General features: G+C 46.9%; 1 protein-coding gene across 1 annotated transcript in view; it reads right to left on the bottom strand.

Annotated features, from left to right (window-relative positions):
• Window positions 1–298: 298 nt before the first annotated feature.
• The window catches only part of VSIG8 (V-set and immunoglobulin domain containing 8), a 243,959-nt gene continuing 227,661 nt past the window's right edge, over window positions 299–16,596 (bottom strand). Inside the window, exon 7 of the mRNA XM_069217773.1 lies at window positions 299–1,128. Coding sequence (XP_069073874.1) covers window positions 819–1,128 — 310 coding nt within the window. The 3' untranslated portion in view covers window positions 299–818. The remainder of the gene's footprint in view (window positions 1,129–16,596) is intronic.

Here is a 16,596-nt window from a genome sequence, read left to right as displayed (position 1 = left end):
GTATTTCCTGATTCTCTGTAGCAATCCTGTGTGTGTCTGCCTAAATGCCATTAGTTTGTCTTATGATATAGACCTACCCACATGCTTTGGAATGACGGTAATGGCCATACTCCAGGAGCTGTTTGTTTGTGTGGAGCTCTCACATAATCTATTGTTGATTTTAGTATATTCTAAATATCCAACCCCTATGAAAGACTCCAAGACTTACCATTACATCTAGGAGCTCAGACTGACTAATGTTTTGAGATTTTGCTTCCGTCTGGTGATTTTTGTGGTTAAAATGACATCTTTCAATCCATGACACAAATTTCAATTTTATTGTACACCTTAAATGTCAAAGAAAATAATTAGAAGTAACTCTTACTTCCCTTTCTTTAAAAATGGAGAGGTTATTGTTTAATCGTTTACAACCGTGTCCATTTATATAACGTGAACATTTTTCCATTATTCAGCATTTCCTTCTTCATGACTGATTCTCGATTAATAGAGGTTTTGATCGGCAAAGAGCAAGTTGTCCTGTTTCTCTATTAAGATAGCTCAAAGTGTTAATACTCCTCCTGCAGGAGGCGGAATTCCTGAAGGGACTAACTCATCGTTTTAGTCTTTTAAGTCAATAAAATGAGTTTCATCGAGTTGGATAATTATAACGCCTGTTGCCATTTTTAGAGAGTGATTGGTTTGAGGGGCCTGTTAAGCAAAGATACTGATGGCTCCCTTGAATTAGAACTCTCCTGCTTTGGGGCAGAATCATCCCACTTATAAAATGCAATTGAAGATGACTAATGAGTCCTTTTGCCCAGCATCCTCTTAACCAGGCATTAAACAATGAACCCCTCCCGGGCCTGCGCTGGCACCATCACTGGGACTCCCCCAACACGGCTGATATTATACGGGGTGAGGTGGGTTGGCCCAGGAACGGTGGCGACAAGTTCAGAACCATCACTTTCATAGTCTTCGCTGGGTGGCCTCTTGCTTCCAGCAAGAGAGGGTGCGCTTGCCTCTTGTCTGGGTGCCTGGTCGTAGATCCGGCGCAGGGAATAGCTGATGTTGTGGGAGCGGTAACCCATGGCGGTGCGCACGCTGCTGGCACGACTGTTGTTGTTGCTCGGGGGAGCTACCACATCCTCCCTGTGAACAAAGGACATAGTTGACGTTAGCTCTTTCAATTGTGTTGACATCTCCTTGCCTCTTGTGCCACATATTAATGTCGTGTTTTTTACTTTTAATTCTTTCTTTTTCTTTCTTTCATTTATGCATTAGACTCTGAGTCGCATGAGGCTACCTTTGAATGTATGTATTTGTCATAACAGCTTCTAGCACAGCTACTCACATGTAGTAAAATCGTGCAGAACCTGTTTCACAAAAAAGTGTAAAAACTAAGGGCGGAGAGTTACATATGCATTGAAACTTACCTTTACACTTTTAGGTAATTCACAAGTTACATACAACCAAGGTTCCAGGCAAACTACTAGCAATGCCAAGGGGCAATATTTCACAGTTGTACAATAAAGCACTAAGTTGCATCACAATCTGTAAATGCATATTATTTTATTTTTGTCTCCAAAGAAGACACTTTGTCCTGCATGGAGAATCTCCTTCTGTATCCCCACTAAGGCTAGGAATGATCTGATCCCTTTCCCAACTTGGAAAGTAATAACTCAAGCCTTTTGCTAGAGTAAATCTCTGACCATTTCCATGGTGACAACTGGTCAGGTAGGAGTTTCTGAACTGCTATAAACGTAAAGGTTTATGGTGGATGTAGGAAAGTACCATCTTGCCTGGCATGTTACCCCCATTTTCACTGTATGTATGTATGTTTTTGCCCATGTGTCACTGGGATCCTACCAGGCAGGACCCCAGGGCTCATAATGTATGCCCTGTATGTGTTCCCTGTGTGGTGCCTAACTGTATCACTGACGCTCTGCTAACCAGAACCTCAGTGTTTATGCTCTCTCTGCTTTTAAAATTGTCACTGCAGGCTAGTGACTAATTTTACCAATTCTGATTGGCACACTGGAAGACCCTTATAATTCCCTAGTATATGGTACCTAGGTACCCAGGGTATTGGGGTTCCAGGAGATCCCAATGGGCTGCAGCATTTCTTTTGCCGCCCATAGGGAGCTCAGACAATTCTTACACAGGACTGCCACTGCAGCCCGAGTGAAATAACATCCACGTTATTTCACAGCCATTTTTCACTGCACATAAGTAACTTATAAGTCACCTATATGTCTAACCCTCACTTGGTGAAGGTTAGGTGCCAAGTTACTTAGTGTGTGGGCACCCTGGCACTAGCCAAGGTGCCCCCACATTGTTCAGGGCAAATTCCCCAGAATTTGTGAGTGCGGGGACACCATTACACGCGTGCACTACATATAGGTCACTACCTATATGTAGCGTCACAATGGTAACTCCGAACATGGCCATGTAACATGTCTAGGATCAAGGCATTGTCACCCCAATACCATTCTGGAACCATTCTGGTATTGGGGGGACAATTCCATGCATCCCCGGGTCTCTAGCACAGAACCCGGGTACTGCCAAACTGCCTTTCCGGGGTCTCCACTGCAGCCGCTGCTGCTGCCAACCCCTCAGACAGGTTTCTGCCCCCCTGGGGCCTGGGCAGCCTGGTCCCAGGAGGGCAGAACAAAGGATTTCCTCTGATAGAGGGTGTTACACCCTCTCCCTTTGGCAATAGGTGTGAAGGGCTGGGGAGGAGTAGCCTCCCCCAGCCTCTGGAAATGCTTTGATGGGCACGGATGGTGTCCATCTCTGCATAAGCCAGTCTACACCGGTTCAGGGATCCCCGAGCCCTGCTCTGGCGCAAAACTGGACAAAGGAAAGGGGAGTGACCACTCCCCTGACCTGCACCTCCCAGGGGAGGTGCCCAGAGCTCCTCCAATGTGTCCCAGACCTCTGCCATCTTGGATTCAGAGGTGTTGGGGCACAATGGACAGCTCTGAGTGGCCAGTGCCAGCAGGTGACGTCAGAGACCCCGCCTGATAGGTGCTTACCTCTTTCAGTAGCCAAGCCTCCTTTCTTAACAGCTAAACCTCCTCTGAACTTCCTTCTTCGACTTCTGCCAAGGATCGACCCCTGACTGCGTTGTTTTAGTACAAAGTACCTGGTATGCATAAAAAAATAAAGCTGCAGGGAGGAGGGTGTGTCAGAAAAGCAAGCGATGCGTCAATTCTTTTCTCGCAAGTGAGGCAGTGTGCCAATTCTTTCTCATCTGGGTAAGTGGTGCGTTGATTTCTGGGCGAGCAGCCTCGGGTGATGTTGAAGATTTGACGCCCAAGGACAATGAGTTGGAAATCTGGACGCAAGGCAGCGATGAATCCGTGCTGAGCTGGTGATGTGCTGATTTCACTGCTGCTGCTTTGATTTTTCAGCCCTGGTGCAGGCGCTGCAACGATTTTTCCGGTGCTTGGCTCCAGGTGTATGGATTTTTCACTTAGGTGGTGCCAGCTTCTCCTTCCAGGAGCCCCAGGAACTGGATGTGGCACCACTTGGCATGTCAGAGGGTCTCTGCAAGAGAGCCCAGGTGCTGGCAGGTGAAGTCTTTCATGTCCCTAAGACTTCTTAACAGGAGGCAAGCTCAGTCCAAGTCCTTGGAGCAACTTCACAAACAGAATACACAGCAGAGTCCATTCTTTGTCCTCTCTAAGGCAGACGCAGCAACTGCAGGCTAACTCAGCAAAGTACACACAACAAAGGGACAGTACTAATTTTCGCATCTATTCAGCTCTTCTCCTAGGCAGAAGTTCCTCTTGATCCAGAAGTGTTCTAAAAGTCCGGGATTTTGGGTCCACTATTTATACTCATTTCTGCTTTTGAAGTAGGCAAGCTTCAAAGGAAAGTCATTGCAGTGCACAAGACTGGCACAGTGCTTTCAAGTGCAGGTGTCAGCTCCTCCCTCCCACTCTAGCCCAGGAAGACTCATCCGGATATGCAGGGCACACCTCAGCTCCATTTGTGTAACTGTTTAGAGTGAATCCGCAAACAACCCACCTGTCAGTCTGACCCAGACAGGGATTCAGCAGCCAAGCACAGGCAAAGAATGCTTAAGTAAGAAAATGCCCACTTTCTAAAAGTGGCATTTTCAGACAACCTAAAAAACAACTTTACCAAAAGACGTATGTTCAAATTGTGAGTTCAGAGACCCCAAACTCAATTTCTTTATCTGTTCCCAATAGGAAACTGCACTTAAAAGATATTTAATGGCAATCCCCATGTTAACCTATGGGAGAGATTGACCTTACAATAGTGAAAACAGGGTTTGACAGCATTTCACTATCAGGACATGTAAAACACATCAGCACATGTCCTATCTCTTAAATGCACTGCACCATGCCCTTGGGGCTACCTAGAGCCTACCTTAGGGGTGACTTACATGTAGTAAAAAGGACGGTTTGGGCCTGGCACGTGGGTGCACTTTCTGGCAGTTCCAAACTGCCCACACAGACACTACAGTGGGAGGTCAGAGACATGTTTACAGGGATACTCATGTGGGTGCACAATCAGTGCTGCAGGCCCACGAGTAGTATTTGATTTACAGGCCCTGGGCACACACAGTGCACTTTGCTAGGGACTTACCAGTAAATCAAACATACCAATCACCAATCCAATTTAGACAGAGCACTTGCACTTTAGCACTGGCCAGCAGTGGTGAAGAGCCCAGAGTCCAAAAACCAACAAAAAGAGATCATAAAAATTAGGAGGAAGAAGGCAAAATGTTTGGGATGACCCTCAAAAAAGGCCAGGTCCAACAACTACTTAGCACACAATGAATGAAATAAGTCACACACCACACTGTTTGGTGTAAAAACAGTTTGCTGCAGGTTTATTTCACAAATTAAATATGCATTGTTGGGGGGTTACCTTATGGTTGATCCAAGGTCAGGCAGCGATGATTAACCTAAGCTGCCCACCAGCCTGATGAATCAAATGGCACCATGGACTAACCCATTCTGTGCTACAATTCTATTTGGGGAGTTGTCCTCTCTCAAAGACCGTGGGCCAGCAGTCTGCAACTGTCTAAGGGACTAACGGGGCACCGTCACTTACATTCCTGTGTCCTGGTGTGAAGACTCAGGGTTAGGCATAGAGCAACCCTGATGTGCTCCCTGAGGTGGTACCCTCATGTACCGAACTGCCTCCAGATCACCCTGTAACTCCACCAACTCCTTTGGCTGCTGTTTACATCTGGGGCTTCCCCGCCATGGCAGGCACCCCAGCCACCTGCAACCCACAGTTTCCAATGCTTCTTGCAGGTGTTAGAGGACCAGGTTCATACCAACCTCTGACAGGTGTACCCTGTTTTTATCAAAGTACCCTACGCTGCTTACGTTAATTAGGCCATGCCTTATGAAATCAAAGCCCCTCTGCTGAGTGAACGTGCTCATGGCACTATTTAACCTTCTGCAGGAATGTTCAATGGCATCCCAGACCTGGCTCCATGCCATACCCTGCATGGGATTATTTCAGACCACCATAATTCACAGTGCTCCATGAATTTTCTGATTTCACCCATGGTAGACTTCATTGCCTTGATTATTGTGCAGTGCCCCAGGGAGTTGGGAGTTGAGGTCATTGCCACTGAGGTGAATTACTAAATTGTGAGGTGGGGACCCACTCCCAGCTAGTCTATGCGACAGCTTTGTGATCAAACTGCGTCAATGCATGCCAGGGTACCCCAGCCATGCTATCCGAGTGTGGCGTGATACCGTGCTTCTAAGCCCTGGTCTTTGCCCATCTCGCAACCCTAGTGATGAATGAGTGGCCGGACATCCACACCTTGAACCCTAGAGAAAAAAAGAAGTTCACATTTTATACACACATTTTTAATTGATTACACCACACAATAGACATATATGCCTGAAAATCATTGTTGCTGAACGAAAACACATGCAGAAAAAACCTAGCCATATATTTTTCACAAATTGTTCAATATTTACATGATGGATGTTTCATTGCATTGACCTCTCCCAAGCGCCACTTGACCTGTCATAGGCGGATATAGGGGGTTATTCTAACTTTGGAGGAGGTGTTAATCCGTCCCAAAAGTGACGGAAAAGTGACGGATTTACCACCAGCCGTATTACGAGTCCATTATATCCTATGGAACTCGTAATACGGCTGGTGGTATATCCGTCACTTTACCGTCACTTTTGGGACGGATTAACACTCCTCCAAAGTTAGAATAACCCCCATAGTGTCTTTAACAATGTGAATTCCACAGGGCCAGCTTCTTAATGCTATTGGGGAGGGGAAGCCCAACCTTGTAAGCTGTGGTGGCTGTCCCTATGCGGAAGATGTGAATGGAGTAACGTTTGCCCGTGTTCCCTGACAGTTGCAAACAAGACTTCATAACCTTCCCATACTGATATCTGGTGAGAGGGGAATGGTCTAAATGCACTAGCAGGTAGCCTCACACTGGGGGCATACCACCAGGTAAGCTGTGACCAGTGCAATAGGGCAGTATTTTTTTATGTCTTTGGGGCACAGCAATATGGACTTCCCGAGCCCTTTCTGGTTGGTTTTGGACCTTTGCAGCATTACTTTTAAGGCACCCCCTTGCACACTAAAGCCCAGTACTCATAGAGCATCCTTTGTTTCATCTTTCTTCCAGTTGGCTACCAACTCACTAACTCAGAAGGCCACATAGAATGCCAAGCTGAATGATTCTCCTACAGGGTGGCCTCGTAGTAGGAGTATGTGGCCTTGTGGACACAATCTATCAGCCCCTATAGAATGTGGAAATCAATGGGTGACCTGTCATCTGGTGGCCTCTCCTCACCTCTGGCCCAGCCTTTAGACACCACCCTTTTGGGGAAGGCCCTGGTGGGGTCCTTATGGACTCCCAGTTTGGCATGGTGAATCAAAGCTGCTAGGTGCCCTGTGACACATGAATGGCTCTTTTTCTTGTCCCTAACTCATAAAACAAAGTTATGCACCTTACTCTTAAGGATTGCTGGCATGCTGCTCCATGTCCCTGTCACCCTGCAGAATGTTGAATCACAAATTGTGTCCCAGGGACGAGCAATAGCTCACCTAGTTTCATGAGATGTTGGTCCACTGCAACAGGTGCCAAAGCTGTGGAGAGTTTGGTGTCATCTCTGCTCTCACTTACAGCCAAGGCTCCCAAAAAAGGAGCCATTAAAAATGAGGGAGAGTGCTCATCTGCCATGTTCTTTTCCCCCTCCATATGTCACATAGGGAATTCTATGATGTTGCAAAGAAAAGCCCTCACAAGCTCCCTTAACAGGCTGAATACCAGTGGACAGCTAGCAGTTTGAGAACAAATAGCCTGCTCCAACGCCATGTTGACAGACCAGGACAAAACCCCTTTGACAGACTGTGTCTCTGGTCACAAATGAAACACAACAACTTTAGGAAACAGTTCCAGGACAGTGATATTAGCTGTGATCTTCCTCTTGCATCAAGAATTGGGCCATTTCTGTGTGCACCACTCACTCCCTACTATACCTCAAAAATCTTCCCTGCTACAAGCATCAGTAAAAAGGGCTGCCAGCCCAAGGAGATCTTCATATTAATGTCCCATTGTAATCGGTCAAGAATTCAGCCCACATGCTGAGGCCCTTCTTTAAACCCTTGCTCAAACTGACTAGGTTGTGTTTCAATTTCACCTTGGCAGTTGCCCTGACCAATCTCCCAGCAACAACCTTGCCCACAGGGATGACCCATTTGTCAAAGTTCAGTTTTTCCACTAAGCTCTGAATGGTTTCTAGGATTGCCTTGTCTCTGGCCAGTACTGCTTGGATGTCCTGAAGCAAGGCACTCACCTTCTCTACAGGGAGTCTTGGCAGCCGTGCAAAGTGTCCCATTCTATGCCCTGAAATGGCAGGACCTCTGCGGAGCCCTTAGAAATCCCTGGTGCTAAAGGGACCCTTAGCCGGACCGTCAAGGCCTGACATTTTTGCAGTGTGGCTTCACAATCCTGTGTCCCTTCTTCTCCAGTGAAGATAAAGTCATCCAAATAATAGGTGTCCTTGCTCACAATGTGTGCCCACTGGAGTGCCCATTGCAGGAAAGAGCTGAAAGCCTCAAAGTTGGCCCAAGACACTCAGCAGCCCATTAGCATGCAGTTGTAGTAAAACTGACCTGCCTACTTGAAACCCAAAAGATGGTGGCTGTCTCGATGTACAGGCAGCAGACGGAGGCAGATTCTATGTCCACCAGCTATGTTCTATGTTGCCAGCCAGGGCCCTCTTCCCGCTCTCCTTACCATGTCCACTGCCTGATCAAAAGAGTTTTATGAGACAGAACAAAACCCGCTGTCCAGCCAGTAGTTCGCTGAATTGCCCTTGGAGTATGATAGATGATGGGTAAGTCTGAATTTTCTTGCTTCCTTTTTAGACACCACACCCAGGGGTGAAACAACCAATTTCTCCAGTGGGTCGGGGGGGATTGGAAGGGGTCAGCTATTTTCCCTAGTGTTATTTCCTTCTCAATCTTCTTTTGGACTACTAAAGGTAGCTCCCGGGCAGACCTCAGGTTCTTGGCATCCATACTTACCAAGGGGCCTGTGTAAAGTATCTTGAAACCTTCAATAAAACTGTTTGCTAACAATTCCCTGTCCCTGGGGTTGGGGTAACTCCTGAGCAGGCGCAGGAGGGTGTGCAGGGTAATTGGTGATAGGCCCTTTATACTGGTTCGCCGGAGTGGTGGTGGAGGTGCTGGTGTCTTTGGTAATTCAGGGCGGGTATGTGTTCGTTGTGGCTGGGCATGTCACTGGGTGTTTAACTGTTGTGTTTCTGGTAAGGTGGGTATTAGGATTTTTGGGTTCCTTTGCAGAAGGCAGCTGGATGAGGGGGGGTACCACACTTAGAATAACTGTGGTGAATTTACACGATTTGCCTCAAGAGCAGGAACGAGAGTTGAACTGTCTGCATGTCCCTTGAGGTGGCCTGCTGAACCCCGATCACTGCGCCCCTGCCCCTCGCAAACCCTGAAAGGGCTGCTTGAGTAAACGTTTTCCTGGCTGTCTCTTTGATATCAGGATTGTTTGACTAATTGCATTTCTGTTCCAGGGGTCCTTCTGGGATGGGAGGTGGGAATTTGCCCATGTATTCCATCCAGAGCTGGACCTCCTTCTGAACCCAACCTAGCTCGGGACACATGGCCATCATTTTCGGGAACTCTCTGTCATACAGAAAATAACCAATGCCCCTGTTCTGATGGCCTGGTTCTGGATTGTGCATGAGCACTGAAATAGAAGCTGACTCTGATCTGGTTATTTCTCCATCAAAAATGCTAAGAGAATGGATAATGCCTCCAGCCAATTTTCAATGGTCTTGTCTGGCCAAGCCTGATATCTCCCCTTCTTGTTCTCGTCCTTACCACCCATATGCCTAGTGTCCATTCAGTCTGCCATGCATCAGAAGTGTAAGAATGTCTATGAATTTGTGCCACACTAACCACATCAAAGTGGGGTTACGTGTAACACCCTTGCGCCACTTATAAAAGAGTTGAGAAAAAGGGGAAAACTTAAAAAAAATATATAATATCCTTCCCCCACTCTAACAGTGGCATGCTTCATCTTCGCATTCACCATGGCCCGTACAAATCAGGGTGGCTCAACCATATTTCAAAGAGCTCTTTTTATATTCCTATCTGGTGGGGGGGCGCATTACAATTAAAAAATCATCACCTCCTAGGTATCCCTATAATAGTGGGGTGGATGTGAAAGATTAAAAACAAACAACTATAAAGGGAGATTGGAGGATATTAGGTCCTATGACCTTTTATTGCACCAACATGTTTCAGCCCTATACTGCTGGCCTGTTAGGTCCTGGGCGAGTGAGTTTTGTCATCTACTCCCCCAGTGATGTATGTTCTATTCATGCGAGAAATATGTAGCATGCAAAAAACGCTGAGTTATGCTTAGGCAGTAGTATACCTGCCAACCAGAAGCTGCACCTGTAAAAATAAGATATCTGTAGTAAAAAAATATGTACAATGTTAGTGGTTTTTGAACAAGACGTGCACACCTCCCACATGCACATGTCTCTTTACACTATTAAGTTTGGGATCAACGTGCACCAATTGCTGGTACCTCACCCATTTTTAACATATAGGCCCTCATTTGGAGATTGGCAGTAAAAATAGCCTACCGCCGTGGAGACGGCCGCCAAAAGACCTTCGCACCGGCTACCAGCCGTCCCGCCGTATTATGACCACAGATGGATTTCCACCACGAGAATGGCAGAAATCCAGCTGTGGCCGTGCCGTCGGATGGCGGTAAGTTGGTGCTGCTGCCACCAGCAGATCCACGTCAGTAGACCGCCACCAGCAGTATTATGACCCATAATACGGCCTGGCGGTGTTCTGCTGGCGGGCGCTGCTGGTGACAGCAGCGCCCCATCCCGTCTCCTGCCAGAGGACCCCCTGAACACAGGTAAGTCGTGTCTCCAACAGGGGAGGGGGGTGTTGTGTGTGTGTGTGTGGGGTGTGTGTGAATGTTTGTGTGTGCGTGGATGCGGGTGGGAATGGGTGTGTGTATGCGAAGGGGGCGTGAATGTAGGGGGGGTTTTGGAGAGGTAGGGGGGTGGGCTAACTGGACTGAGAGGAGGAGAGACCCCTATCAGTGACAGGGAAGGAATTCCCTGTCACTGATAGTGCCTACTGCCATGGTTTCCGTGGCGTTAAGAAAGCCACGAAAACCATGGCAGTAGGCAGGGTGATAATCCTGCAGGCGGTACAGTGACAGCTGCCAGGCTGCTCCAGCCCGGCAGCTATTACCGCTGTGGCGGTTGGAGTGGTACATTGGCGGGTTGGCTTCAGCCAACCCGCCAATGTCATAATGTGGCTTTAAGTACCGCCAGCCTGTTGGCAGTACTTACCGCCATATTAACGCCGACTGCCGGCGTCGTAATGACCCCCATAATGCTGTATTGTGTATATAATGTTTTCATTGTCACGTAGCAACATCAAATTTTGATGGAGATAAGTTATAGTATGTATAACCTTTAACTTAGACAACCACATGTGAACAAACAATCCTCAAAATGTAGCATGTATGAACAACAGGGCCTTCACACACACACACACACACACACACACACAGAAACACAACACACACACACACACATTAAAGGGTCCCATCAAAAGGTTTGTGAAGTCGGCATAAGTATTGATGACAAAGTTTAAAATCAGCCACTTACCATTTTACTAGTTAATAGTCACTCCTCAGAGGGGTTGTGCCTCCTGCCGCTGATAGCTGAGGGGCCCAGTGAAGTGGATCTAAAGTTTGCACTAATATTATACATGGCCTGGTGTGTGGGTAGTAGCATGGTCAGTGGCTGCGGCAAAGTGGTTGTAGGGATGGGGGGGAGTATGGTTGGATTGGGTAACCGCTTGTTGCCCGCTTCATTTTCCCAAACCCTGTCTATCGGAGGCTGGCCCTCACCAGTAATGGTTGGTATTCCTTGTTGCTGTGTACAAGGGTGACAGGCTAAGGATTTGAAGTCTACCATAAAATTCATCATTGTGTCCATTAGCTTACCCATTCCGTCCAAGCTTTCCAGGGTTGTTGATGCTGTATTGTTAGTCTGGTGGTATTGCCACCATTGACGGTGCTGTCCTGCACTATTTTGCCAGAGGTGTGGTCGCTCGTTTGGGTGTCATTGATGGGTGGATTGCCACGGACCCTCCATGTCCTTGCGGAAGCCAGGTCCGCTTGAGTGGGCTTTTGCCTGCTAGGTCTGTCCTGCTGAACACCAAACTCCTCAGGCTCATAAGCATTCATGATGCCCATTGGCCAGTCCAGACCTTTTCCTCTGGCCATATCCATGAACACTGCCCAGGCCACATCCTGTGATGTGCCGGGCTGGGATGCACCCACTGTTGTCATCTGGGAGAAAAGGGGAGGCGTGCCCTGGCTATCCATGGCCTTGATCTTGTAATGCTAGCCTCAGACTTGTATGGTTCCTATAGGGGGGCAAATGGGTGTGAAATCATGCTTAACACCGATGTGACCCTTGCATGCACACTCGTCACACAGACTTAGCCCATAGTCCCTAGAAACATGCCCGAACTTTTGGAATCAATGTTCCCCTTCACTTGTTAATGCCAGAACTCGGCCTGAGGCGTTTGTCTGGTCGTATATTTTATACTCCACTTCCCCAGTGCATGACCGCAACGCACACTACCGATGTGATACCGCGCATAAGGTTTTCTGCTGCTCTGCTGTGCTAAAGATTTACTATATTGTATATTGTTGGTAATGCACTGTCTTGGGCCTAACGTCAGAAAGATGCCAGGTTAACAGCTGCAATGAATCTGAACATCTGTTACATTACCCGACCTTAGATCTAACCTGTAAGTAACAGGTTTGCCCGACGGCACATTCTGCTCCTGCCTATGTCAATGCAAGTATCCACTAACTTTACTCATGTCCTCATGACTTACGTTTCAAGAAATATTTCTCAACTGTGAGTGCTATGGGGCTGTGTGGCCCTTGACGGGTCTCTACCTTGCTCAGTGACATACCTTGGAAAATAAATGGAACAACTAAATGCCTGTCACGAATGTTCATACCACACAAAATTCAACCTTTGCCACAGGTCCACCTGTCTACTCATTCAACTCAACACATTGTGCATAACCACACCGTGTGGCAGACTGTGGCAGGGGGTTAAAGACTGCTGATCTGAAAGCTCTCTTGACTACAGCATAACATTCCCCCAGAGGACGCCAAAATTCGACTGTTTAGTGCAGCCAGCTTGTATCAATTCTTGAGCAATGGTTGCATTTGTACATAACTAGCATACAGCTACAACACCCATGGGCAGCTTGCTTATGATACCACCCCTCTCCCCCCACCGCCAGTGTTGTCCACCAGATGCCACCTTCTATATCAGATGCACACTGAGGGCAGCAATGTTACTCTCCGCCGCTGCCAAATTACAAAAATATCATAATTAAAAAAAACATAACTTTTTCCTGTCACCGCCGCTGCCACCTCCTGCTGTGTTGCTCCTCTGGCCTTCTTGTGGTGCCCCAGCACGCTGGGACACCAGCACAGGATCTCCAGCAATCCTGGCGCTGCTTACATGCTAAACATAGCAGGTAAGCAGCATCAGGATTGGTCTGAGCGGCTCGGAAAGGCCCTCAGACACAAACCTGGGATCTGTGTTGTTACTCGAGCCCGGGAGAAACGTAAGTGCGCAATTCCTAGGTATAAAGTGCAGGTGCCCCTATCAGCCCCAAATGTTGTTCCCTCGAGGCCCTGCAATCTCCAGACTAATGCTAGGAGATCAACCCTTTAAAATGTTCTAGAGATAGAAAAAGTACCCACCTCTTGTGATAGTAACCAATTAATATGCTTAGGACAGTGTGGGAGTTAAAGTGCAAGTGCTCTTACCTTCTTTCAAATTGCCTTCAAGGCACGTTGTTGTAGTCCTCCCTTTAAAGTGCATAGTCAAAAGTGCCTTAAAGTGCTTTTGGTCTCCCCAACATGCACACCTCGTACTCCCCCACAGAGTATACCTCTCTGCCTACAGTGTCCTACTCCTCAACAGTGCTGCAAAGTGATAGGGCCACAAGGCAGTAGAAGTTAGCTGCTGGAGCCCATTGCTGCCTCCACTGCATCCTCGTGATCCTTGGCTACAGTCTTTTTCCCAAACCTCTGGGGAAACTTCACCATTGCGAAGTTCAGTATGGGATCCGCTGATTCAAAACAAGCATTCACTTCCTCCCTATATGACCTTATTCCTCTTGCTTTCCATTTCCTGCATAAAAGCATGCTCTCATCCCCCAAAACAGATCTGGACAAGCATAGCACATGGAGGATGTCCTCCGGCCCTTGATCACATAGCCGGCAGGTCTCCTGTCCTTCCCTTCACTTCCATGGTGGGTAGTGCTTTGAAACAGGTAGAATCCCCAATCTGTATTTCTTTAACTGTTCCTTGCCCAGGTTGCAGTAAAGTACTCCCAAATAATTCTGTTTTTTGAGCTTGGTGTAGCCATGGAGCATCATCTATCTGTGGCTATGTTTCAACAGTCTGGCTTTATCCTCAAAAGTTGACAACATCTGAATGCTAGATTTTGCCAGTTTTTTATTCTCTGAGCGGATAAGAGATAATTCCCAGGCAGCAGACAGATGAAGGGTACCTAGGGCCAAATGTAAATAATCTTGTGCAGGGGAACAAGGCCTTCCTTTTATTTTGGTCCAGGCATGGTGCCCAGAGAACCGTCCGGAGCACATTTAGCTTGTGGAAGAGGTTCGCAAATGCTGCTTCCCGTGCCAGAGACTGTTAGGCTATACCAAACTCCAGTCTGATTTCGGTTGGTGATGTATATGCTGGCAATTGAAAAATTGACTTTTACACTTCAAGTATTAATTTGTCCAGGATGACACTGTGCTAACCGCTCACGGTCTCGCTTCCATAGGTCAATGTTGGAAGAACCTTTGCTTGAGCCACTTGCAAGACTGGAATAAGCATTGGACTTTTCAGCTTGTTATAAAGGGTCCTCAGGCCAAAAGCCACAGTGTTACCTTTCCTTCTTATTTCCTCCAGTTGGTCACTAAACCTTCCATTTGCATTGAAGAAAACTCCAAGATACTTAAAGCTTTTTACCAATTCTGTTTTTTCACTGCCCAGAAACTAAGAGTGCTTCTGCAGTCTTTTATCTTGAATTGCTAGTATCTTCGTTTTCTTCCTATTGAGAGTCAGACTATTACTTACTGAGTAAGCCAAAGTTGCATCTAGAAGTTGCTGCAGACCTACCTTAGTTCTACCCACAAGGACTAAGTCATCAGCATATAGGAGGCTTGAAAGCTGAATACCCCTCAGTTTGAGTTAATGGCATTTAAGGCTGATGCAAGGCCATCTAAAAACAGGTTAAAAAGATTTGGGGAGACACACAGCCCTGCGTCAGACCTTGCATTGTTTTAATATCCCTTGACAAGTGCTAACCATCCCCTAGTTTAACTCAGACCTATGTATCAGTGTGCAATAGTTGTAGGGCCCTAACAAGCTGTCTGGTATATTCTAGTTGACCAGTTTCCTCCAGAGCCTCACCCGGGTGACCCTACTGAATGCTGATTTATAATCCATAAAACACAGATAAACTGGACAGTTGTTTGCCATTGCTGACTCATTCAGTAGGGAAAGAGCCTTGATGTTAATTGAAGTCCCTGTGTGTTTGGTGAAACCTGTTTGATTTGGTTGTATTGTGATATTTTTTTCCGGCCAGTGCTGTTGTTCTTCCAGCAGTCTTCCTGCAAAGCAGTTAACATCCTTCTCTATTAGGGACACCAAGCGGTAATTCTCTGGATCCCCCTTGTCCCCTCCCTTGAAGATTGGTCAGATAACTGAATCACGCCATGATGGGGGAATAAAATGCTGCTGAATGAGGAAATTGATTAACAGGGTTGGTTGACCTGCCCAGAAGGGAGGGATCATCCTTATAAATTGCTGGAGGATTCCAGTTGGGCCTGGTACCTCTTCTCTGTGTCACTTGGCGATTTGCCTCTGGATGGCACATGTTGTGATAGTGGGCATGGATCTGTTTGAATCTTCAGAGTTGTCATTTAATACTTGATTGGTACTTTCTGTTGGTGGATTTCCCAAGTCAGCGCCATCTCTATCCTTTACCACAGAGCACAACAGGGTCTCAGTGCTGCACTCAGGCAATTTTTGAACCTCTTCAGTTTGTGGAGTGTACATAAGCCTGAGTGGCTCCGTGTTGTTAGAGCAGTTACTTATGTGTTCCACCTGCTACGCAGGACTTAATTGGCTGAACAAGAAGTGGAACCAAGCTGCCTCTAAAATATTTGAAGTTGCCACTCTGGGGAGAGAGCTGCTAATTTCAGTCACAGTTCACCGGAAACTAGAGGAGTTTTTTTTTCTGATGTTGTACATCAATTTTGCCCAGAAAGAGTCACAATGCTCCCTCTGAACCACCCATTGCACTCCTTTTAGATCTTTCCTCATGTTCCTCAGTTTTTGGAGAATCTCTGGGCCCTTTTGGGTCCTTTAAAGAGCCTGACAGAGTTGATTTGCTTTCTTTTTGCTTGCCCTAATCAAGGAAATAAACACCCAATCCTGATGAAAAGGGCCCTTGCAGTCGTTGTTCTTTCTGTAGGCCAGGACTGGTTTGGCATGTTGATCCACAAAAGATGTGGTAAACCTTTCCCAGTTAGTCAAAGTGTTTTCGTGTGGCACCATGCACCAGTTTTAGTAGAGAGGTGGCTGTACCTGTGATGCGCTTGAGATTGATCGTAGAGGTTAGGAATCCCCATTTGGCTGCAGGCCTGCGTTCTTCCATATCTATTTCCAGACTTATCTCTTGAGGTTGATGGTCACTTTCAGATCTCTCACCAAAACTAAAAGAGGTGGCAAACTGCAGCAATGGGAGACTCAGAAAGTTGTAATCGATCTGGGATACCGCAGTTTTAGATAAGTATGAAAGCCCTGTCAGTTTGTCATAATTTAACAACTGTTTAGAGATCTTAGACCAAGGTGCTCTTAATTGCCTTGCAGCATTTGTCCTTTTTTATCTTCTTTATGCCAACAGGGTTTTTCTTGATTAGGTATCACCCAGAATTTGTCCTGAGCCTCTGTGACT

This window comes from Pleurodeles waltl, chromosome 12 (assembly GCF_031143425.1).
Source record: "Pleurodeles waltl isolate 20211129_DDA chromosome 12, aPleWal1.hap1.20221129, whole genome shotgun sequence".
In the NCBI taxonomy this organism is placed as follows: Eukaryota; Metazoa; Chordata; class Amphibia; order Caudata; family Salamandridae; genus Pleurodeles; species Pleurodeles waltl.
The sequence above is the reverse complement of the archived record's forward strand: the minus strand, read 5'-3'. Positions and strand labels throughout refer to the sequence as shown.